This window comes from Parasteatoda tepidariorum, chromosome 6, assembly GCF_043381705.1.
Source record: "Parasteatoda tepidariorum isolate YZ-2023 chromosome 6, CAS_Ptep_4.0, whole genome shotgun sequence".
Lineage (NCBI taxonomy): Eukaryota > Metazoa > Arthropoda > Arachnida > Araneae > Theridiidae > Parasteatoda > Parasteatoda tepidariorum.
Window position 1 is genome coordinate 24,752,663 of NC_092209.1, and position 26,152 is coordinate 24,778,814.

Here is a 26,152-nt window from a genome sequence, read left to right on the forward strand (position 1 = left end):
TGAAGGTCCTTTCACCTCTCTGGGAGTAATAATGGGGGGAGGGGGATTTATTTATAACGCTTTGAGAGGATGCAATCTGATAATAAGAACGAGGTAATTGGATTGTGCTGTACCATATCAGGAAGTAAGTCCTTATTCAAGAGTTCATTAAAGCCTACTGGGTCTGGGTCTTTGGCCTTACTAAAGAATGAGATTTTTAGTTCACTGATTGTTTCTATCTTCAGATCATTTCTGATAGCATTATTTGGTAGATAGAATGGAGCGCCTGTGATACGTCTTAGTAGCTTGTTTTGAGTTGTTTTAAGCTTTTTCAGTTGAGTTAAATTCCGAAGCAGTATATATATGTATATTGAATATATTTATTATTTAAATTTATTCATATTTAGCGGTAGTTAAAATTTTTCATATCTAAATTTATAAATGCGAAAATGAAACATAATTTTGTTTATTTATTATCACTTAACCAGGAATGCTACGGGCGACGAAAAAATGCAGGAAGTGGTAGAGATTATCTATTCATTTCAAAATCGGTCGAATAGTTCCTGAGAAATCGAATTTTAAAAATCAAAAAACTCTGATTTCTTTGGAACTATTCAACCGATGTCACTCAAATTTTGTATTTTATCATGTAAAATTGCTTTCTTTAAAATGAGTAAAAAATTGTTAACCTTACAATTCAAAATTTTTCAGCCATTTTCATATGTAGATAATAATAAAAAATAATAAATAATTACTTAAGATTATAGTTCGGATTGAATTATCTTTTGATAAACGAATTTAATAATTATGTGCAAAAATGTTTGAATTCAGTTAAAAAGTTCTCGAAATAGGGCAAAATACGCAAAATAAAGAAAAAAAATAACGTTAAAGGATACAAATGTTTGACCGCTATCCTGATCAAACCACATTTCCCAGATTGTGGCTACCCATGTTTTGGGATCAGAAATTCGAATCCGTCTAAAAAAAGGTATATTTATTCAGAAAAAGTACGTTTTTCGTGTCTGATTTTGAAACTTAAATTATCGTCTGTACGAATTAATTAGCATATCTGAGGTTACTAGAAACAAAGAAAATATTTTTAAAAATTATTAAACTTTTTTTTTTTAAATTGTCAATTTAGTGATATTTTTCCACCCTAGCGAAAGTTTTTAAAGATTAAAAAATTAGACCTCAAATGCTTTCAATTTTCTAAAAACGGTTGATTTTTTTCGATAATGACGTTTGGCGTTGATTGATTGACTAAAGATAAGCTAAACAGTCATAAGTAACTGTTGCAAATTCACAGCAGTTGTGAAAATAGCTTATTATTCGCAAAAAAACATCATTTCTTGCGACGATAGAACGAAAAGATCACAAATGAGTTATAATTAAATTTAAATAAGTTAATTAACTTTTTTTTTTGAAGTTTTTCGCCAACAAGAAGAAAAAAAATCGTCACAGTTTAAATGCCTTACGCTTGAAGTAAAGTTATAGTTTCAAACTATATATATGCCTTCTTGCCGTGAAGAATAGTTTGGGCTTCAGAACAGACAAATAGCCTGAATGCTTTATAAATAATCAAAATTTTTTTTTTTAAATCGTCAATTTTGTGACATTTTTCTACCTAGATTATAAGTATCAAAATCAATGCCTTATTCTTATTTTTAATATGAGCCCAGATAATGCAACATTGGAGTAAGTTTTTAAAGATTAAAAAATTAGAACACAAATGCTTTCCATTTTCTCAAAACAGTGGATTTTCTCCATACTGAAGTTTTGCTCCATTTTCAGAATTATCATAGACTGCGTTGCTAAATTTAGGCTTAATAGGCCTGATAGTCATAAGTAACCGTTGTAAACTCACTGCAGTTATAAAAAAATAGTTTATTATTCTCGAAAAAGCATAATTTTACGCAAAGATAGAGCCAAAAGGTAGCATAAATGAGTTAATTAATCATAAATGTGTTAATCGAGGAAGCACAATCAGCGGCGTTTAGTGATATTACTGATCATGGATTTCTGTGTAATTTTCAATAATAATGATGTGCCTTACTTTTCCTCAAGTTTGTAACATATGTACTAAATCCCCCTAGAAACGACTAGGGTTCCGTGCGACAGTTAGAAATTTTATAAGAGTACCACAGCCTAAAGTTTTGGAACATCTGCCCTAGAAAAACAACGCCATTAATGTGAAAAACAAGTGAATTATAAAGTTGAGTCCCTTGACAGGCATAACATGTTATGATTCAAATTAAAATCTTTTAATTATGTGATATAATGATTCATAATAACAGAGCCATCATTTAGATAATGTATATTTGATAAGATGAATTAAATAAACAAATAGATTAACTAACAGTTATTATGGTATCCGTAAACTTATGTAAGAGATTAGATTTCCAAAATTTCATTAAATATCTTAACTTAAATGAGCATATAAATTATCTCAGAAATCGTTAAAAGTTTTTCTAAAACAAATGAAGCAACATCACGGATGTTTATTACATAATTTTCAATAAGGCTTGTCAACACCACTTTCCTTTTTTTCCTTCCAGTTTTCTTGAGAATATCATGTTTCAGAATATTCCGAAATTTACAGCTTTTGCTCCGGATAATAGGCAGCGATCAGATTTCGTTACTTTTCTTCCATAGAACTCTTTTTTCCTAAAGCGATTTATAGATGAATATATATTGTCGATGTGCTTTTTATTTTGGATGAATCTCAAAATGCGTATTTAAGAAAATTGACAAAGCATTTGATTTCTACAAACTACTCTTTTGAGTATTTTTTTAAAAAAGAATTATCCTTTGTAATAAAACTTATAATGCATAAATCACTTATATTTATTTATATTTATAACCGTTGTTGAACAACCTACCCAATTTTGGGTTTACGACTACTAATGTTCAATTAGTAGCCTTGTAATTTTGCACCCACTCCAGAAGACAAGGGAACTCCTGGATCAAGCATTGGGAGAAATTTGCCTTCATGGGGGACATTTTAAATGGGACTAACCAGAATTTGAGTTACATGGAGAGGAAAACCACGCAAACCTTCCATGGTTAGCCTGACGGCAAGGAAACTCAAACCCATGATCCGTCTACTACTTAAGATATTTTACGTCAGCACTGAGTTCGGTGCAAGCCGGGTGCGAAATTTGAATCGAACAACCATTGCTGGGATTTGAACCCGGATCACCTCATTGGAAGGTGAACGCTCTATCCCCTGAGCCATTACGGCTCATGAATCATTCATAATTTTTTTTATCATAGTAAAGCTAGGATAGCCTTGTTGGAAGAGCGTTGGGTACATGTTCAAAAGCTCGAGTGTTCGATCACCGCCGGTAGAAGGCTCCTCGTCTAGTAAATGGTGACTCGTGCAGTTTAAATCTGCCGGGTCACTAAGTCCTCCATGTACCCATAACAAATCATAGCTCAGGGAATACTGGAGATTGATCGTTCTCTGATTCAGGTCAAAATTACGATCTGTGAATAAATGAATGTATATATGATTGGGTCCAACCTATTAATGGTTTGCGACGTATGTGTGTGGCAGAAGTTGAATTTTTGGCCATAGATGGCACTACTGTAAGACAAAAAGACTTTAAAAGCGTGAAGGCAAGAGACAAGACGTTAAAGGCCTTTAATAGAGTTCTCAAGTGAAAAAAAAAGTATAAAAAGTCAGAGCAAAGGTTAAAAGCAAAGGAAATGAAAGTATGAAGCGTGATCAGAATTAAAATGGGTGATTAAAACTAACATAGGGAGGAAGGAGTAAAAAACAAAACAGCATAGTGTTTACAATAAACATTGATGGTGGAAATGATCAGGGTATTTGGTTATGAGAACATTCAATAAATAAATTCTCAGCGGCTAAAGTATATTGAATGTTGGTGACCAAATTGAAAGTAAATATAGAAGATCAATATCACTGTCTAATACTGATACAGTGAGGTGGCTACTAGTGCTGTTTTTCACATTTATTTAATTTTTCCTTTTCTCGTTGATAACTTTGAGTTTTTTTTCAAACCTGTTATGTTTTTTTCTTATTCACATCTGGTCAGTCTTCAGATTGGGAGCCGAGACTTGTGCACTCGATACATCTAGATTTTTAAACCTTTATAATTTGAAATAAATTATAATCTAAAGCAAGAGAATATTCTTTCAACATTTTCCCAATTTAATTATCACTCCATATTTTTTCAAATTTTTACTTTCCGTTTATTATCACGATCTCACTATAAGATATTTATATTTGAGATTATCAATCACGGGTAAAGTGTGTAAAAAAAAATGTTTGCATGTTTAATTACTTTCAAATGGTGAATATTTTGAAGGCAACGGTGAGCTGAGTTCCATATTCCATGTTGTCTTAACCCATTAAGTCTGAATTTTTTATATGCAGTGATGCAAAATAAGCGCCTATTAAAAAGAGGTTATATCTTTGACTAAATGAATATTTTCTTATGTTAGCTACAACTTGAATTTTGAAAAGAGTTAAGAAAAATTGCTGGATGCGAAAACAGTCTTTTTTCAGATCAGAATAATTATCACAGAATTCTCGCAATTCGAGTGACGTATTTGTCAGGATAGGTCAAAATGGGTTAAACTACTAAAGGATTCAACTAACATAAATAAATTTTAATCTTGATTATATTAAAACTGTAATATGTAGTCTTACTTCACTTTAAATCTGTCTCATTTATTTGAGAACTCTGCGCCACGTGTCTATTTTTATGGATGAGTCGTATATTTTGCTGAATTTCATACAGATTTTAAGCTATCTGACGATAGTGCAAAAAGTAGAGCTGTAAATCAGGAAGTACAGTTTCTCCGCAATATTTAAACCGACAGAGGAACAATATATGCAAGTGTTGTATATATGAGCAAATGTTTTTAAAATCTCACCAGCACTCTAAAATATCGCAACATACATAATATATCTCTTAACATCTTTAAGTTATTAAAATCTTAGTATTGGTGCTTTAAATAATTTTGAATCAAACGTTAAATCATATGTTTTATTACCATTTTAAAAATTAAGAAAATAAAATCGACCAAGAGCTTAAAAGATTGGCAGATCTGTAAAAATAAAGGATTGTTTTCGACACATACTTCAGTAAGAGACGATTGATGAGTGGTGCCTCTTAACTGTTTCGTTTTCTATGTAAATATTTGCCTCTGTTTTTGTTGATATTCGTAGCCAGGAACGAGGCTCAACCGTTTGTGTTACGCAACGCGTAACGCCATCTAGTGTTTCACTGTGTTATACTGTGGTTCACTGTGTTCTAGTGTTTCACGCTTCAAAACCGGGATTTGTTTAGATTTGGAACAAAATTGAGGCAAATATTTACATTCCGACTATAAGGTTCGCTGTTGTTGTTTGTCGTTAATTTATGTCGAACTAGAGCTGCCTGACGGGCTATTGACGACGGTCTGGGAAATACCCCTGAGGATGATCCAAAGACATGCCATCACAATTTTGATCCTCTGCAGAGGGGAAGGCACCCCCGCTTCGGTAGCCCGACGACCTGCACGCGAAGTCGAGCACTTTACGGCAGAACAGTTTAACGAGGACCAATACCGCACACCCTCGATCAGTCCACTGCGGCACATAAGTTTCGTAAACAGTTAACTTCGCTAAGTCGCTAAATAAAAAAATAATTAGTTGTCACTCACCTACACACTCGTATTAGTAAAATGAATCAGCTGGTATTAGAATTAGATATCTGCAAGTGACGCCCTCTTAGGTAAATCTTGTCATTCGTCGATTCAGAAACCAATCAGGTTAGACAAACACGCATGACGTCACTCACAGGTATCCAATTAAGTCTGATTTAAATCACAAGGTTGTGCATAATCACTTTACTTCTTCTCGAATTGCAAGTACCAAATTGTCCTGCAAGTAAAATAATTCATTTTTCACACTAGGATGGGTGTGGACAAAGCGTGGCTTCCTATCTTCATTGAATGTTGTGGACATAGCCGGATGTTCGGCAGTTCATCTTGTTGGAGGAGCTTCAGCACTTGTAGCTGCCATAATGCTCAAGCCTCGTTTGGGGCGCTATGAAAATGGCAATCACTCTAATCCCTCTTTGGGTTCACCCACCAATGCATTGGTTGGGATGTTCATGCTCTGGTAAGTAACATTTGATCTTACGGGTTATATAGGTTTTTAAAAATTAATCTTCCGTTTTTGTTAATTTGTGTAAAATTTTAGAAGAGCGAACATTCGGATATTCTTACCAATAGCTGGTTTGCCATCCACTAAGCTTTTTGTAAAATCTTTTTCAACGACCGTACAAGTTGGCAGGTATGTGTTCGGAGTTATTTTAAAAGGAACAGTCAAATGGTTTTGTATGTATACAAACCTATCCGCTCTTTATAAACTCTTATACATTCAGACAAAAAATAAGCTAAACTAAGAATATCATTTTGAAAAACATTTACGAGACATAAAAAAAAAAATCAGATTTAAAATCCTCTCACCCGCAATAAGTAAAATCAAGTACTTGTATAGCAGCAAAAAAAAATTTTGTTCTTCAATCCTTCGTCCAATATATAGCTAATTCTATGCATAATAAAAGCGCAGAATAAACCACGTTAAATATTTCAAATTAGAGTTTCTAAAACTGTGGATCATGACCCCAATTGGAGCCCGTTCACCTGCAGTAAGGGTGGCTAAAAACTTAAGCAATTTTGATATTTTTATAATTTATTATAATAGTTTTACAATCTCCAAATAAACTCAATATATCTGAAAATAGGTAAAGATCTTTGCTTTAAACGACGTTTTTGTCTTCAAGAGACCATAAATTTGATCAGATTTAAATAATATTGAAGAAATGCTTTGTACTGCGGTGTTGACTATTTTGCCAAGATATGATAATATAATTAAAAATAGACGCATACTTCCCATTGATATTTAATCTTCAAATATGTGCTGTAAGAAGTGACTTTCCAATTGGCCACATTTAATGGACAGACTGTAATTAACCCAAGTAATTGAATTTGTTTCTGTATAATATTTNCAATCAATTGATATTCACAAGAGACGTACCTTGACATAACCTTAAATCCGTCGCATTGTCCGTGGGATTGTTTTCACTCATTTTTTACAATTGTTATCCACTAAATTTGAAAATAAAAAATACTACCCTATTAAATTACATGTGTATCAAAACAAACTAAGAAAATATTTATAGAAAAACAATACTTTTATGACTTTTATTATTTTTATGCTAGTGAGAATCAAAACAATATGGAAATGAATGAGGGAAAACTGGATTCTACCACGTGATTTCCCGGCCAATAAAAATGTAGTGTTAAACGTTTAACGCAACATTGTTGGAAGTCGCATAAGAAGTATAACTTCAAAAACCGTGTGGAGGCTTTCAGTTAAAGGAGGCGTTGTTTAAAGTGACCCTATTGAAAATATCGCACGAATTAAGATTCTGAGAACACTTTGAAATTAATAATAAGGAAAAACTTTCAAGTGAAGTTACTTCTCCTATAATTAAAAACACTGTTTCACTAATTGAGCCAATATATACGTGCAGTCCATGATATTCTGAATCTTTTTCAAGCAGTAGTGTGGATAACTTTAAGTTTACTCTAATAACGATAACTCTAATTAAATTTACGAAACTCTAATTAAATTTACAAAAAAGAGAAAAGAAAAAGAATTACATGTTTAAACATAAACTTAGCTACTATTTGAAGAAATTTCCTAAAAAGCGGAGAGCTTGGCAGCCCTGTGTTATTATAATTTGTCAATAAATAACTTAAGAGATATATTTCAGGAAATAAAATTGGAAACTTCAGTTTCTGATATTTATAACAGAAACTAAACTATCGTAGTTTTTTATTTGTTTTTATTTGTCGTATATTTATTTTTTTATGCAATGAACTTACTTTATCCACGTTTTCGGAATAAATTAAGCCTTTAGAGGTTAGAGATTTATTTAGTTGGAAAATTAGTGTTCTTCACTGTTTTGTGAAAATAATGGAAAAACTGACTCGAGTGTATTGAAACTAAAATTTATAAACAAGTCCTTAACTTATTCTGTTCTTATTTGTATCCTCAATTTTGTTCTAAAACTTGATGGATTGTTACAGATGAGCATCGGGAGGATACTATCTAATATTTTCGACAAAATAAATTGTTTAGAAATTCGATGAAAAATAATTTCAGATGAGCAAATGAGATACTAGAAATAAACTTTTAATATCGATGTTGAAAGTATTTTAACAAATTATGTGCGGGCAATTTTTCTAAAAGATGCATTGGACCTGTTATAGATTAAATGGTTAAAAAATTGGTAGGAAATATTTCATAAGAGTTGGAGCAAATTTTTCAGTATAGCTGCAACTTCAATTAAAAAAATTAGGATGAATGATTTCAAGTACTGATTACATGTATACTGAATTATTTATGTTTGTGGAAATCACGAATGTATAATTTATATGAAGGCCTCAGACACCCAGTTCTATTACAGCCAACGAACTTTCTGATGGGTTAAAGTTAACGCCAAATAAAAAATAGATTTTCGACTATACAAGATTACAAGTTGGCAGATATGCATTTATGACTGCACTGATTATTCTTAATATCATTATTTTGAAGAAGAAAAAAAAAGATTACTTAAGAACTTAACTTTGCCAAATCTCTTATCACTAAAAGATTAGTTAAAAACAATTTCCAACTCTTAACTCCCAATATAAAAATAGTTTATATTGGGAGATAAGACTTCTAAAGAAAGAGATATAGAATTAATACTATGGAATGAGCTATAATTTCAAGATAAACACCTAGTTACTAACTTTTTCAGTCAGCAACTAGTTGCATTACGAATAAGACATTTGCTTCCTTTCACTAGACTTATGAAATTTTATATTGAATATAAATAATTATTACAAAATAGTAGTGGTAGTTATAATTTATATTGAATTCAATAAGTGTTTCTTTCAGTTAAACAACTTTTATGCTGGGTAGCGGATTTTATACTTCAATTTTCGTAGCATAAAGTGATTATAGGTTCAATAAGCTTATTTTAATTAACCTCGACACATTCAAAGAACTTAATGTGAAAGAATCCAAAACATGTTTTATTAAATACTTTTGGTAATTTGTAGCATTAAAGAACTGAAATTAATCTATAAGTATTGACTATAATGAAACATATATCAAATATATTTGACGAAATAATCAATTTTTACACTAATCAAGACAAGAAAATATCTTTAAAACATGCATTAAAAGCATAAAGAAAAGACAACGGGAACAAGATTGAGAGTTTAGAAAAAATTGTTTCACTGTATCCTAGTTGGTCTTAAAAACAGATGCCAACTTGTTCCACTTTGTAAAAGTATATTTTTTAGTGATACCGAAATTTATTAAGTATTTCTTATTTTTAAGAATATATATATCAGTCAGACCTCGATATAAGGTCACCCTAAGGGACATCGCAAATGTGACCTTATAAGCGGGGTGACCTTTTAACCGATTCATTAGCAGTTTGTAACTAAGCACGTAAATAGTACACATTAAGACTTTTTAAAAATCTTAATACAAACGAAAACGATCAGCCATAAATTAAATGTTTAAGTCAATAAATTTTAACAGAATTAGTAAAGAATTAAAGAATGTTAGATATAAAAAAAAATTTAATTTACAATAAAGCTGTTTACAAATTTCCTCCAAGTGCACATACATACATTACTCTTACCTTATTTAAAATAATCATTTATGCAGGTCAGTCTTGTTTTTGGTTTCATTTTTTGAACAATGTTTTCTAGATATTATAACTTCTCAAAATGTTACTCAGCTCCCTCATGATTTGTAAAAAAATTTCGTATCACATTTATTGCATTGGAGGTTTTCACATGGGTTACAGCTACAGTCTCAGGATTACTGTCATTGTCCTCACTGTCCACAACTTGTGAAACAATTTCAGAAATTGTAGCTTGTTCGTTGGATGCAACATTTTCCTAGAACTCGAGAGAGGTAATTGCCTTGTCAGGAAGTTAAATAGGCTTTTGTTAGAAAAGAACTTCCCTCGCTTCAGATAAAAATGACCTTATAGCAATGCGTTGGCTGTTNCATACCTGCCAACTTTTTATTCCTTCCATTATCATTTTTCCCAGTGGTATTAAAATAAAATTAAACCTTCAATTTTAAGCAAATAAAAACGTTGCATATGAAAAAACTTAAGTTGACAACCATGATATTAACTCATATTAATTTATGTGCTTAGTTTTTGTAAGAATAGTGGTGATCAAAATCATTTAAAAATTAAGTTTATAAAAGAAAAAATAGTATATATTTACTAACACTTTAAATATGAAAATAAAATCTTCCGGAAAATCCGGAAGAGTTGGCAGGTATGATATTACAAATGATCCATAAAAGTAACTCCATTGCCTGCTTACCTCATTGCTCAACCAAAACTGTTCTAAAATTCCAGATGAATGGGATAGGGGCCGCTTCGCGGCCCAGGTGCCCAATAAAATCAAAACACTAGGACTAGGACTACAAATGATAAATTACGTAGTGGTCATTACGGAAAATAATGAATGTTGTTTTTATTTCTAACAAAGAAAACAAACTCTTTTTTTTGAAAAAGTGTTTTACAATTAACTGTTGGTTGTAGTAAATAGATGTTACTGTGAAAGTATATAATTGTTCTCTTGAAGGTGGGGCTGGCTAGGATTCAACTGTGGCAGCACATTTGGTGTTTCGGGTCACAAGTGGAAATATGCAGCCAGGTAAAGAAAGCCATTTAGTTTATTTTTTTCTCAATATATGAATACTCATGTTATGCAAAACTGGTACAGAAAGAGTAAATACAGATAAACTGAAGTTATGAAGACAGTTTGCTATGGATGTAGTGCGCAAAAATATATAAAGAAATTACAAAGCTATACTTAGCACAGAGGATATTATTCGATTAAAAAAATATTTTTACCGTACATGGGAAATTGCCACTTTTTCCGGTCATAACATTTTGCTCCGAGGTAGAAAGTTGAAAAAAGTGGAACCGTAATATGTATCTACTACTTTATAACTTTCAAAAGACGCAGAGCGTAGATTTTAATTTCAAAAGAAAATATTCTTATTATGAATTTAATATAGTAGACAGTACAATCTTATTTCTACTATTATTAAAACATTTGTGCTACCACTTTTTACTTATTTACACTGTTACCTGCTACCACTTTTTATGAAAAACTTAAGCGTCCTTTTCAAAGAACGTTAGGCATTGATGAATTTAACGTTCCTGCTCAATTTAAAAGCTATTCCAATTTGCGGTTGACGTAAATGTTTTATTTTTCCTGATTATGAACTGATACCGTAATGATACTGCCAAATTTTATTTTAAGGTATTACGCTAAACCTTCCTGTGATTGTTATCTTTACGGTACGTTATTCATTATTGTTATTCATTTACTTCAGGTCTGCGATCGTGACGATAAATTCTTCCGTTGGGGGCGGGATTGCTGCACTTGTGCTTAGGTGAGTTTATCATCTTTACTTTTGAAAATAGTTGTCCAGGTTTACCACTTTAATATTTTATACCTCAAAGTTAAATAACACTTGCCTTTATGCTGTAGGACAGGATCTTTATAAATACCAACGCAAACATTTGCTGATTTTTTATTTATTATGCTGGTGCAGATAGTCTCCTCTGTAACGATGGATCTTAACCGTGTCCGTCATAAAATATTTGGAAAAAAATTGCCCAATCTCCTCATATTTTTAATTATCAACCATTTCTAGTGCAGTACTACCAGTCAGGAAAAACTAATTCAACTAATGTTATAAGCCATTCGAATGAAAAATTAAATGTCTTTAAACGTTTAACAATCACGATTCCCTAAGCAAGTGTTTCTAAATGGCATCCCGTAGAACATTAGGGCTCCATGACAAGGACTACAAATTTAACTGTGGGTAATAAACTTAAAAGATTATTAATGGTATACAATGAAAAGTCTTAATTCTTCTAATTAAATGTTTTAAAAATGATCTTTAATAGGTTATTTGGTTCACTATTGCCTTAATAAACTTTATTTATAAAGCCGGGGATCCACGGAAAAAAGATTAATTATTTAGGGTTCCGTAGCTGAAAGAAAAAATAAATTGGGAACTGCTGCTTTAAACAACAAAAAGTGTAAGTATGTCACTTAACTTAGAATATACCGTCAACAGGGTTACTACAAGTGACTGAAAATGTCTAAATTGGTGACTCAAAATTTTATAAATAGTAACTAAAATTAAAAAAATTTTTCCTAGTGACTAAAGATGCAAAGAATATTTTTTGTTTAAATATGAACAATTTGAAAAGCAAGTCCGAGTGAGAGATACGATTATATAATTAAAGAGATAATAAATAAATAAAAATGAATTGAGTTTCTACCACTTTTTACTTTTCTAGGTGCCTGTGGCATCCCTGTGTCTAAGGTAGCGTTTGTTAATGTCTTGCTTGACTAAAATTTTCCATCGAAATTTACTATTTGGGACCGGGTAAAATGTAAGGAACTGGAACAAAATACAATAGAAGAGGCATCAAAAAGTAATATAGTTTTTTTGTAGCATTAAATTTAAACAAATTTTTAAACTAGTTTTTATTTTTAATCAATGATAAATTCACCCTCGTTGACAACAACCTTTCTCATGACAACCAATTCTTAAGTATATTGCGTTAAATTGTTATCTTAATTTATTATTTCTAGGATATTTATAATTATCATGGCTGCTGGATGGTTCTGACTTCTTAAATACTTCAGGGCTCCCGAGGTCCTTACGAAGTTTTAGTTCTGGTTGTAAATTTAGGTTAATGCTGAAAGAAATTTCAATATACCACTTTTAATATATATAAAATACACCACTTTATCGTTAAGTGGTTTTGAAGCCGGAATTTTCTTGCATTTTATACAGGAATTTTCATGATCTGACTTCTCATGAATGAATCCATGCATGAATTTTCATGCATGGATTTTTCATGTATCTTCTTTGGTCATGTGAACGGAGCGTGAACGTGAACCGGGTTCGAATCCCAGTCATGTCTGATCGAAATGAATTTCGCACTGACCGCAGTGCTGACGTAAAATATCCTCAGTGCTAGACGAATCATGGGTTAAATTCAGGTTAACCGCGGGAGGTTTTTCTCTCTGTGTCTTTTAGTTCTATCAAAAAGTCCTCATCGAAAGCAAATTTCTCACAATACTTGATCCAGGAGTTCCCTTGTCTTCCGTATTAGGTTCAAAATTAGAAAACTATGGAGTTGAACATGCGTCAAACTCAAAATCGGCTCAGCTGTCCAACAGCGGTTATAAAATGAATTAATTTTATAATGTCGTTATTTCAGAGTGAAGTATTTTCTAGATACAAAAGTAAAATGTAATAAAATTTTTTAATATGCATAGTGAAAATTTCGTGACGTGTTGTACTGTTTAGTTGCGGTGCGAAATGTAATCTTGAAAGGGTTAGACATAAAAGATTCTTTTAGATGTTTAAAGAATTTGATCCCAACCTGAAAAAGAAATGAAATTAAAAGATATTTGAACTAAGTTCTTTTTAGAAGGGTTAAATTTTAAGATGAGGGTATGAGGGCGTTATTTTGTCTTTATACTCCCTTAACTATAGGGCCATTTTTCGCATTAATCGGGCAAGTCATAAATGTATTCATACGGAATCAAAATCAGGACGGTCCAATAATAAATAAAAAAATAAAAAAACAGTAGCTTAAGTTTGGGCATAGCTAATTTGACATACTTATTTTTGCTTTCACTTTAAATCTAACACATCCAATCCTTCTGTGTTAAGAATGTAACTGTACAATTTTTAATTCGAGCTAAGTAGTGTTGAATTAACTAAAGCAAACTATTATTACCCCGCCCACAAATTAACTGCTATAAAAATAGTATGGCTACCAGTTTTATCTTTTTCTACCCTGATTATCGACACCATGAGAATGCATATACGACTGGCCCGTCTCGAAGAGGTTAAGAATGATCTGTGAAAAAGAAATTCATTTAGCTTATTACTTTTATTTGATTTTTAAGACCATGTCAGGGATGACACAGGGGGCTAAAAATATAAAACGTGATGATCTATAAATAGCAAAAATCTATTAAAAGGGACTAAATTTAGCATCTTTTTAAGGCATTAGTTTTTTATTTATTTCTTATTCAAAATAATTGATATTATTTTTTAAACATGAATAATATGCATTGTAAGTCATGGTGGTAGTTACGATTGAATAATTAAATATATAAAGATGAATTGCGGTTTCTACCACATTTTACAATTTTTGTCGCCTTGACATCCTTGCCAAGTTTCTTTAATAGTAAGATGAGTGGGACTATCAAAATTTCACCTACTGTCAATAATGACCACAAAATTGTACTTCGTGCTCATAAAAAACCGAATTTATAAATTCTGCATTTGAAACTGCAAATAAACGCGACGCGAAATGATCAAACGCAAATCGTAAGCAACTTAGGAGAAGATAGTCCCCTAATGTAGGTCTCTTTTCTTTACCCCAAGTTAACCTATACTGGTACAGCATTTATCAAAACTAAGCCTTTCATTAATATTTTCCTTTGTACTGTCTGAAGTAATCAGAAGATGCTCACAGAAATCATAGGTGGGTAAATTGTTCCCCATCAAAATTTAAACATTTACGATTTTGGTGGGAAGTAAATTTTCCACGATCATATAAATGATTATCACAGTTTGATGCTAAAGTAATTTGTCATTACCTGCATTTTTTTAAATAAACGTTTGACCCTCTATTTTAATCAAAAATAACTCTGATTTATCCGATCGTCTATTAATTTGTGCAAATACATTTGATGAAAAGAGTCTTCAAGTTTTCCGAAAATGTCTTTTGTACAAATGATTGAAAACGTCTCTTTACAAAACTAGAAAGAATCCACCACATGCCATTTCTCACCATTATTTTTCATTTCCCTATTGATTTCTGAGGAAACTAGCACAAGATATATAGTATAATTTCACGAGAACTCGATCTCCATTCAAAACGTTTCTTCAATAATCTATGGAAGAAATAAATCCGAACTGAGTATTAACCTGTCAAATATCGCCAAATTGAATTTTTTAGGTCTTCTCCTCAAACACCATCATTATATTTTGCTCTCTTAAATCGCTCTAATCAATCGAATATATTGAAATTATGTCGTCAGACAAAGAGGTCGCACAACCTTGTTTTAAATTGATACTAATAAGAGATTCAGAACTTAATTATTGTTCCTTGGGAATATTAAGATAAAAATATGATCAAAAATCTATTTGATACTTCAATTAGAGGAGTTATTATAGAGAGTAAATAAGTTAATTTGTATTTTATAGGAAAAGGGACTTATGAAGAAGACAAGTTAGATTTCAAATAAAATGTAGTTAAGGTTTTTCTGAAATTTCTTTCTTTTTTAACTATTTTAAACATTTTAACTCATATTACAGTTGCCTTGCTTAGGATGACAAAAATATTACAATGAAATGTCTCGGTAACGACCACTGTATATGTTCCATATTTTATTATCGTCGTCGGCCCTATTTTTGGGTTTACGACTACTGATGTTCAACTACTTAGCCTTGTAATTTTGAACCCAATCCAGAAGACAAGGGAATTCCTGGGTCAAGTATTGGGAGAAATTTGCCTTCGTGGAGGACTTTTTGAAGGAACTAATCCGCATTTGCGTTGCATGGAGAGGAAGAGCACGAGGACCTCCCACGGTTAGCCTAACGCAAGGGGACTCTAACCAATGATCAGTCTACCACTGAGGATAGTAACAAAGATGTAAATGGGGTTACGGTGGATTACCCCAGGGCTGCCAACTTTCTTCACTTCCTTAGGAAAATCTCTTCAAGTGGTAGTTAAGCTTATGTTTTAATGAATGATTCTTTATTTTATAAATACGAAATAAAGTTATTTTTTACACCACTACATGAGAATGATTCAAAAGTTCAAATAAAGCATCACTTTGTTGAAACTTTCCAACTGAAATTACTACCAGCTCAGAGATGCCAACTTGCTCCGGACAGCGAATAAATATTTTCGAGTGGTAGTTTATTGATTGTGATTCCTCCTTTAATGAATTCGATATACTGGGTTTTTATCAACCACTATTTCTAAATAATTTGAAGGCTTATGTAATTCACCACTTCGTTACAGTTATGTCATGCTAAACCTTTTAAAGTAAGCAAAATTAGTCAAATATTTGTAAATTTACTTTGTAATTATTTACCGTTTTTTAAATTATTTAGGCGCGTCCGGAGCAGTTGGCATCTCTGCCAGCTGCCTTTGGGCTCTATCATGGATGAAAGAATGGAGTGCTCGTTTTACGGGGAGGGACTCTGCTCTAAATCTCAGTCTAAGTGTAACTATCCCATGGTGAGGCTGTTTAGAAAATTTATGCGTATGAATAAAACACATGTACTTAACGTATCGGATCAAGAACTGAAATGCAATATCACCTTCTTCATACCACTCCTTACGTACCAAAGAAATGGGGACATTAACTGTAATTCGTTGAGAGAAAACGATTGCAGATTTGAAATCAGCTACGTGAAAATATCTAAGATCCGTTCAAAAGTCTCATTAAATAGAAAAAAAAGAGAAATACTCCCCAGTGTAATCGATTTATTTTTGTGATTCGTGACTGCTAATAAAAAATAAATTTATAAAAATTTAAATGCGGTTGTGACAGTTTTTATTGATATTAAAAATGAGTTCCTACAAATTTTTTTTTTAAAATTCTTTTAGTAAAAAATGATTGAATACTGTGTAATAATAACGTGTCTGAAATAATGCGCCTGAAATTAAAAATTCACCTATCGTACAAAACAATGTTATTTTAGTATTATATACTCTTGAAATCTTCGTTATCTTTGTTTCTTCATATATAGCATAAATAACTGTAAATATGCTTCAATTTCTGTAATTATTTAATGAAATATTTTTATGAAACCGATTTTTTTTTCACTATAAGATTATTTGCTATATACTGTTGCGCGAGAATTAAAACTTAATATTATTTGTTTTGGATATAATTATTCTGATTGCTGGTTATAAACTTTCGAATTTTTCTATTTGAAATCAGTTTTCCAATTAATTGAACCGTCCAATTAGCTTTAGAATCATGCTGTATTTCTGCTAAACTATTTTTTAAGCCTTCAATATGCAAGTAAAGGCTGCAAGTTTGCTATATATATTTTCACGCACACATAGACAAAGTAAAGGTAAGAAAGTAAATGTTTTTAAAAAAAAGCAAGAACAAATAATAACAATGTTTTTCTGAATAAAAAAAGCTTTTTTTAATTAAAAAAACTATTATCTGTCCCAGAAACTCATATTACATATTGGTTTTCTTTACAGCTCTGTCTTAACAGTTTGAAAATAGAAATTGCGATATATAATTCGAAAACTTTTTTTGAGTAATCTGATTTTTTTATTTTTGCATCGAATTGGGAATAAACTTGTTAGGAATGTAAGATTTGGATACTTCAACTATTTAATTATTAATTATTATTTTCATTTTATTTTATTTTGTATGGTACCCCATTTTGTTTTGTTTTTAAGAAATAAAGAACGAGAGAATAAAAAAAAGATTTAATTAATTTTTGCCCAGCTAACTGAAAGTTGACTAAGTAGAAAACAAGATTTCTACGAAGATCGTTTAATTAATGGTACAGACAAATATCGAATTTTATTTAATAAATCTTGTAATTTGAAAAAGTACAAAAAAATATTTATTCATTTAGATGCAATTAAACTACCACTAATATTGTAAATTAAAACTTATATATAATTTTATTAATGCAGCTCTCTGGTAGTTTTTCTACATTACTAGCTTCGCTTCATGAAAGTGGATCGACGCCAGAAAAATTTTTCAACTAACGCGGGCGTGAAAACCCCTGATTTTTTAAAATTAATTTAGTAGTGATTTACGGAGGGAATGCTTTGCAAAGTGTTTTTATCGATAGTATAGCACTCCAAAATCTATGAAAAATATTCAAACAAAATAATTGAATCATCAGTATCAACAATCAGTAAAAAAATATTCAAATGTTGCAGCTAATTTGGGACAGAGGGAGTATATTTTTGGTATAAATGTAAAACTAATGGCAAGTAATTCTTAATAATGATAGATATGATTGGAATATTTAAGGTGATAGACATAAATTAATCTGTTCACGTATTCTGTGCAGAATTTTCTAGATATTGAACGAACACTGGGTAAGAAATTGTTTGCTGTATTTGTGCGAATACTTGATATTACTTATTTTTGTCAGAATGTGTTNCACAATATATATATATATATATATATATATATATTGGCATCTCTGTTATTAAGATAAACTAGCATTAGGTGAAACATTTTTTTCTAAATTTTGTTCCAGTTGTTTTTTCTGTATGCTTTTAATGCATGTTTTATATATTTTTTTACCTTGACTAGTGTAAAAATTGATTATTTCGTCAAATATATCTAATGCCTGTCTCATAACAGTCAATACTTTCATATTAATTTAAGTTTTTCAATGATACAACTTACGAAAAGTATTTCATAAAATATGTTTCAGATTCTTTCACATCAAGTTCTTTGAATAATTATCCATCTGTCGCGGTTTATCAAAATAAGTTAATAGAACCTATTATCACTTTATGCTTCGAAGTATAAAATCAGCTACCCAACATAAAAGCTGTTTATCTGAAAGAAACACTTATTGAGTTCAATATGAATTATAACTACCACTACTACTTTGTAATAATTATTTATATTAAATATAAAATTCCGATATTTCTTTATGATATGTAAAGAAACTATTAACGTGTCATGAATATGGTTGCTGACTAAATTGGTTAGTAGCTATGTGTTATTAAAGAAATTATTACTCATTTGTCGGGAGTGATCATTCTCAATCCATTTTTTTTAGGAATCTAACTCTATTTCTCTTTGAACTCCCAATATAAACTTCCTTTATATTGGGAATTAGGAACTGGAAATAGTTTTTAACTGTCCCTTTAGTGAGAAGAGATTTGACAAAGTAAAATACTTAGTAATCTTTTTTTCTCTCCAAAGTAATAATATTAAGAATAAGCAGTACAGTCCTAAATGTACTACAATATCGAAAAAATTCCTGAACATGTTTTCAAACAAATAAGAGTTTATATGAAGTGGAATTATACACAGTGTCCGCTGCTTACTCAGAGATGCCAACTTTCTCCGGACAGCAAATATATATATATATATTTTGAAGTGGCAGTTTATCAATTGTGATTCTTGGTTTAATAAATTCAATTTAGTAGATTTTTATCCACCACTATTTCTAAATAATTCGTAGGCTTATATAATTCACCACTTTACATAACATGTGTCATGATATGCATTTAAAAAAAGCAAGCAATAATTTTAAAATATTTGCAAAATTTGCTTTGTAGTTATTTACCGTTTTTTGTAAAAATTATTTTGGCGTGACCGGAGCCATGGGTGAAAGCCCTTATATAGCAAGACTGAAAAGAGAAAAACCTGGTACGTAAAACATTTCATTCCAGCATTTTTATCGAAAAAAATGAAATATCTGTAACTATCAAGATTTCTTTTATAATTCTGGCATATATATAAAACTGCTTCTTTTCCAAGATAAAGTAGATATTGTTGAAAAATTTAAAAAATGAATAAGTAAACTCCTCCCCAAAACTAGCTATAACTGAAATGGTTTTACTACCAGCCTTTCCTCTTTTCCGTCTCGCTTTCACCCCTGTCCGGAGCAGTTGGCATCTTTGCTTACTTTTAGTGACTTTGACAGAAGTTGTTGACCCTGAAATACGAGCATTTTACAGAAAGATAAAGACTGGTATTTCAATTATTTCATTTTTGAAAGTTAACTTCAAACATTGATACTCATACTCATATGTGTTGGTTATCTTAGCATCAGCCCCGCTAGGGGCTCCAACTAATTCATCTGAGTGGAAATAAATAATAAATCGCCGAAGCGCAACTGAGAGGTGAAAGTTAGGGTTCAGTATCTTTTACTGAGAGAAAATTAAAATGAAGTAGTGAGATTGAACAAACAAGTTTGAGAGAGAGAGAAGAGGTTTTGTGGCAGACTGCCTCGCCTCCCTTCGAGGTATTACTCCGAGCTTCACAGGTGCACAGTAGCCACATAGCCCCAGGGAAAAGGGGAAATACATAATAAATGCGCAAAATTATTTACAAGTATTTACAGCTATTTACAAAATTTACGGGTTCAAACATTGATAATTAGGTTTAAACTTAGATATCTGAATTATTTTTATGACAAAGTGGTGATCAATACGAGAAAATATCAAATTACCTTATTCGTAATTACCCAGTTACTTTTCTACTGCTTAAACGCCAATGTTCTATTTTTAAAACATGTCCTCTTTTTCCAAAAAAAAGGCTCTAATTTAACTATTTAAGTGTTGGCATTTATTCTAGATATCGAAAACATTTTTGTCAACAACAATATATTAATAATAACAAAATCTGTATTCTTTTCTGTAGTCATTTATTTTCAAAGCTGTAAACCCAAATGGTAACTGAATAAATAAAACATTTACTGAATTTCAATACAAATGTGAAAACATTTTTTTTTTGCAAAGCTACTTTTATGAAGCTTTTCATTATTTCAAAATTTTAGCCCAGCTAGTCCAGCAGGTGAATGGTTTATATTACGTTTTAAAAAATATTCGGGAATGGAAAAAGCCATTAGGGAAGAAAGAAGAAATTTTATTAATTTTTTTAATTGCTATTTTATTACTTCAGAAATAGCTGTGTTCGTAGAAAAATGGAGTAAAATATTTTTTAAATAGTAATATATCTTCAGCATCCGCATCACACTTGAATTTTAGGAATTAAAGAAAAAAGCAGGATTTGTTATCCTAAAGCAGTGTTTCTCAACGGGGGCGATAACGCCCCCCTGGGGGCGTTGGGAGTATGCTGAGGGGCGGTGGACTTGTTTTGGACGGCAGGGGGGCGTTAGGTATGTTTTGAGCGGTAGGGGGGCGATGAGCAGGTTATGTTATTCAAATTTAATATTAATACTCTCAAATAAAATGAATAAATTAAGAATCATTTAGTAAATAAAATTAAAGATTAAATTAATATAATAAATTTAGATTATCTGATACAACATTAGTACCAGCAGTAAAACGAACTTATGCAACACATATTCTCCGATCCGAATCACCACAGCACAGCGCATGAGTCAGTAATTTTTGCCTCTGACATTCAAGCCATTTGGGGAGAATCAGGGGTGAAAGCGAGACGGAAAAGAGGAAAGGCTGGTAGTAAAACCATTTCAGTTATAGCTAGATTTGGGGAGGAGTTTACTTATTCTTTTTTTAAAATTTTCAACAAAATCTACTTTATCTTGGAAAAGAAGCAGGTTTATATATATGCCAGAATTGTAAAAGAAATCTTAATAGTTACAGATATTTCATTTTTTTTGAAAAAAATGCTGGAATGAAATGTTTTACGTACCAGGTTTTCCTCTTTTCCGTCTTGCTATATAAGGGCTTTCACCCATGGGGAGAATTAAAGTGCATGCAGTTTTTGTAAAAATGTTCGATTAGACCCTTGTTTCTTATGATGGTTCAGTTTGCTTCCTAGCAGTTTTTTACCCAGTTTCGATTCGATTTCATTGTTTATTTGTCTAGGTACGTTTATGAATTAGTTCTTAATCGTAAATTATTTATTAATTTGAAAAAACAGTTGTTTTTCTTTCATTTGTATTTTGCTGCCACCAACAATGTCGGTTAACATAAAGAAGTATATTCCATACAGTGCCACGTACTTGAAGTTTAGATTTGTTCAATCGCTGTCGAACTCTCAACTACCCATGAATTTATTTTACAGCAAAGTTTAATATAATGAAACAATGGAGCCTTCCCGTTAGCAGAAGCATTTGCAAAATGCTCATTCTCACAAACAAAACAAAGATTTGTCATTTTTCACCAACATCAAAGACAAGTTTCTGAAGGCACCTTTGGCCTCTGGCTTACGAACAACCAAATCACAAAAATGCGATGATGGTTTGATAAGTCCTTATAATATATCAAAATTAATTGCTAAATCTGGGAAATGTCATACCATCGACAAAGAACTGATACTGCCGCTGTTAAGGAAGTTTTAGGAACAGTTTTACACTATCCAGCCTCATCCGATTTAATCAAAAATATCCCTTGCAATAGTGGGTCGACGACATGGTGGGTTTTTCGCCGTTTTGAAGAGGGTGGTACCAGATATTTTAGCAGTTCACCGCGGGATTCACAGACAGTATTTAGAAAGAAAAAATCTCAGCGACCGTTTGCATCAGTTATCGCAATATGTCATATCTGCTGCGAACAAAATTCGCAGTAATGTTCTCAACGATTGATTACTCAGACAGCTGTTAAAGAAAAACTATGAAGAATATCGCTTGCTACTACACCGTGATTCGCTGGCTTTCTGAAGGAGCCTTGTCTCAATGGGTTTTTGAATCTTTTCGTCTCTGTGCTTGAGTTCCTCGAAGACAGAATGTAGCTCTGAGAGACAGATTGCTAGAATTTAAGATAGACGTTGGTGGATTTATTTGCAAAATTTAATGGCGTTAATTTGCAGCTTCAAGGTGACAAACTCAATTAGATCCCTACGAAATCAGTTATTTCTACATTTTTAAAAAAACTTATTTTTTGGAAGCAGAAATTTGGTAGGAATGAGTTCAACAAATTTCAAATCTTATCGTATCTTGCAAAGAATGGCGAAATTTCCTCTGATGATACACAAGAATATAGTTAACACATTGACTCTTTGCACATGGACTTTTCTAACCGTTATAAATGTGTTTTGTTCTGTTTTCTTCAATGGGTTATTAACCCATTTTCGAATGTTGAAACAGAAGAGGCTCAGATTCAGGAGGAATCGGGCAAACTTTCAACTATTGAAGCTTTGAAATGGTGATAACTCACAAAATTTTGGCTTCAAGGTAACATCAGTCGCCTCTACTCTGGACTGTCAAAATTCTTTTGTCAAAATTCATTCTAATTTTCAAAATTATTTTTAATTTCCTTCCCTTTCTCTTACTTTGTCGAACGTGGATTCAGTGCTGTTATGGATCAAGTGACAAAAAAGAGAAATGGACTCGAAATCATGCAACGAGGGGACTTGCGTCTTCACCTCAGTAAAAATATTGAACCGAACGTTAAGAAATTGGCTATGAACCATCAAGTACAATCATTCCACTGACATAGTAACTTGATTGTTTCATTAATACTACTTTTATTTTTGGGTGTTTTTTTAATTATCTAATTAAGAACAAGTGACTCTTTTTAAGCACAGTTTTCTTCGTTGAACTTTTTTTTTCATTACCGTATTTATTTTTATTATGACAAATAGACTGCGATTACCTGCCGGGAGAAAATTATAGAGTTAACGTAAACATTAAATTTTTTAAAGAAAAAACATGCAAATTTAACGCTTAAAAAATTGCTTAAAAGTGCATCTTATAATTCAGCATCCCCCCCCGTCCTCATGCTCTAAATAACTGGATTATCACAAAGGGGGGCGTTGATATGTTTTTTGCTTATTAAGGGGGCGGCAACGTTAAAAAGGTTGAGAATCTATGTCCTAAAGGAAGCGCCGTTATTCCATGATTTATTCAAATAAGATAACCCACGGGCCCATGGGATTTATTTCGTCCATAAGCCCAAGAAATACATGAAAAAGAATTTTCCAATCAAATTCCCTTATTTCGAATTCTTTAGTTCTAAAATTCTCAAGTTTTTGAGAAAATTTTTTTCCCTGTATTCTAAAAAAAATATACGAGGCATACAAAATAAATTTGTTTAAGTTCTTTTTAGCATTGTATAAACAACTTCGTTAGTCCAATCAAATTCTCCCAAAATGTTTCGGATAGCTACAAAAAATAGGGTAGTTTTTTTTCCCTTCCAATTATGTGGGTTGGTAGTGGGTTGTTTCCAATTTCTCCGACCATCACATGCGCCACCATCTTGAAAAATCATAAAATTTCTGTTAGTTTTCCTGCTTTCTACGAAATTACTGGTGTTGCAAAAAGTTTGTGAGTTGCTTTTATTTTACAAAATTAAATCATCTATAATTCCAGACCAAAGCAAAACTTGTAGCTGTAATACCTCCTGAGATAAAGATCTTTGAATTGGAAGAAGTTTTCCCTCAAAAAATGATAACATCAAATTTGCAATCAATTATTGCTCAGTTTTGACTGAAAAGTTAATGCTATGACGAAGTTCGGCTCAATGATAATTAGCTGCTGTGCAGCCCTCATAATATCTTGAGTTGGGGGTTATTGTTATGCTTTTTTTTCTCCTAAAGTTTTGAAGTCATATGCATCTCTAGTCACCTCTCAACTGGGACTGATTTTCACGATTAGAATAATTAAGTGGAGTTTTAATGTATGTGAGTTCAAGAAATCATATTTGGTAACCTTACTGACCCAATCGAAAATAAAATCGAGAGGGTTCCGATTGCATCTTCATAAACATAATGAGGGCACACCACCACCAGCACACAGCTGCGGCACCTGTGCCCCACGAGGAGCATCTTAATGAATGCACAGGGAATATTATTCAATTTCCATTCCACGCAATATCTTTCCATATCAGTACGATAAATGTACTTACATCTTAACTCCTCTCCGTACCAGTATAAGGGGTGATAGAATTGTGGAAATATATTTTAGAGGTTAACATAAAGGTAATTAACAAGTGCAACACCACGATACCCTCAAGATCATGGTACCTAAGAAATACCAAATCGAAAGTTCAGATTGAGACATTTTTTAAAATTGTTCTAGCACAGCAAGATAAAGAAATTTGTACTCAATGTAAATTGGTTTAGATATTCTTCATTATTATTAATATATATATTTAGATATTCTTTATTAATAATAGCTGAAAAATAGTTAAGTTCTTTTCTTCCTATCTGATTATGAAATCCAGATTCGTAACGCAAAGGAAATATAAAGTAAGAATGTAAAGAAAGAGAACAAAGCTTAGGTAAACAAAACTCATTCCTTGTATCCATGCGTATTGCCATATAACATTCTATTAAAGTACAATAAATATTATTAATATTTATTGTACTTTAATATAATTATATTTATTGTACTTTAATGTAATTATATTTATTGTACTTTAATGTAATATATTATTAATAGATATATTTAGATATTCTTTATTGATAATAGCTGAAAAATAGTTAACATACCTGCCAACTTTTAATCCCTTCCATTATGATTTTTTCCAGTGGTATAAAAATGGAATTAAAATTTCAATTTTAAGCAAAAAAATACGTTGTATTTTAAAAAAAGCTTAACCTGACAACCATGATAGTAACATATATTAGTATATATGCTTAAATTTTTTAAGAATGGTGGTGACAAAATCATTTAAAAATTAAGTTTATAAAAGAAAAAAATAGTGTATATTTAGTACCACTTTAAATATAAAAATAAAATTTTACGCCAAATGCGTAAAAGTTGGCAGGTATAAAGTTATTTTCTCCCTATCTGCTTATGAAATCCAGATTCGTAACGCAAAGGAAATATAAAGTAAGAATGCAAAGAAAGCGAATTCCTTGTATCCATGTCTATTGCCATATAACATTCTATTATTAATAGATATATTTNGAAAATACTGGTAGAAGAACTATTTCATTATTAGATAATATTCGGGAGGAGTTAATCTATTCTCAACAATAACAATTCATTGTAAGGAAATTTTTCACGGCGAAGAAGTAACTCAATATAAAAATTGCATCCGTTAAAAACAATTGCTACTTATGGGTTTTTATTATTCCCGGAAGAAAACTAAAAAATTAAATTTATTCTTACCAGTTTTTACTCCGGTGCGCTGCCAAGATGAGACAATCGAGCGAGACCCATCGGTGGGTCACCCCGGCGTGAACGTGTTAAGTAATCTTTTTTTTCTCTCTAAAGTAATAATATTAAGAATAAGCAGTACTTTCCTAAATGTATTGCAATATCGAAAAAAATTCCTGAACATGTTTTCAAGCAAATAAATGTTCATATGAAATGGAATTATACACAGTGTCCGCTGCTTACTTTTAGTGTAGTGACTTTGATGGAAATTGTTGATCCTGAAATAAGAGCAAA

At 31.5% G+C, this 26,152-nt stretch overlaps 1 protein-coding gene across 1 annotated transcript in view; it reads left to right on the forward strand.

Moving 5' to 3' along the window:
- Positions 1–26,152, forward strand: part of LOC107453305 (putative ammonium transporter 3) — a 70,485-nt gene that overhangs the window by 32,549 nt on the left and 11,784 nt on the right. The window contains exons 3-5 of the mRNA XM_071181744.1: positions 5,896–6,115; positions 10,672–10,743; positions 11,432–11,491. Coding sequence (XP_071037845.1) covers positions 5,896–6,115; positions 10,672–10,743; positions 11,432–11,491 — 352 coding nt within the window. The remainder of the gene's footprint in view (positions 1–5,895; positions 6,116–10,671; positions 10,744–11,431; positions 11,492–26,152) is intronic.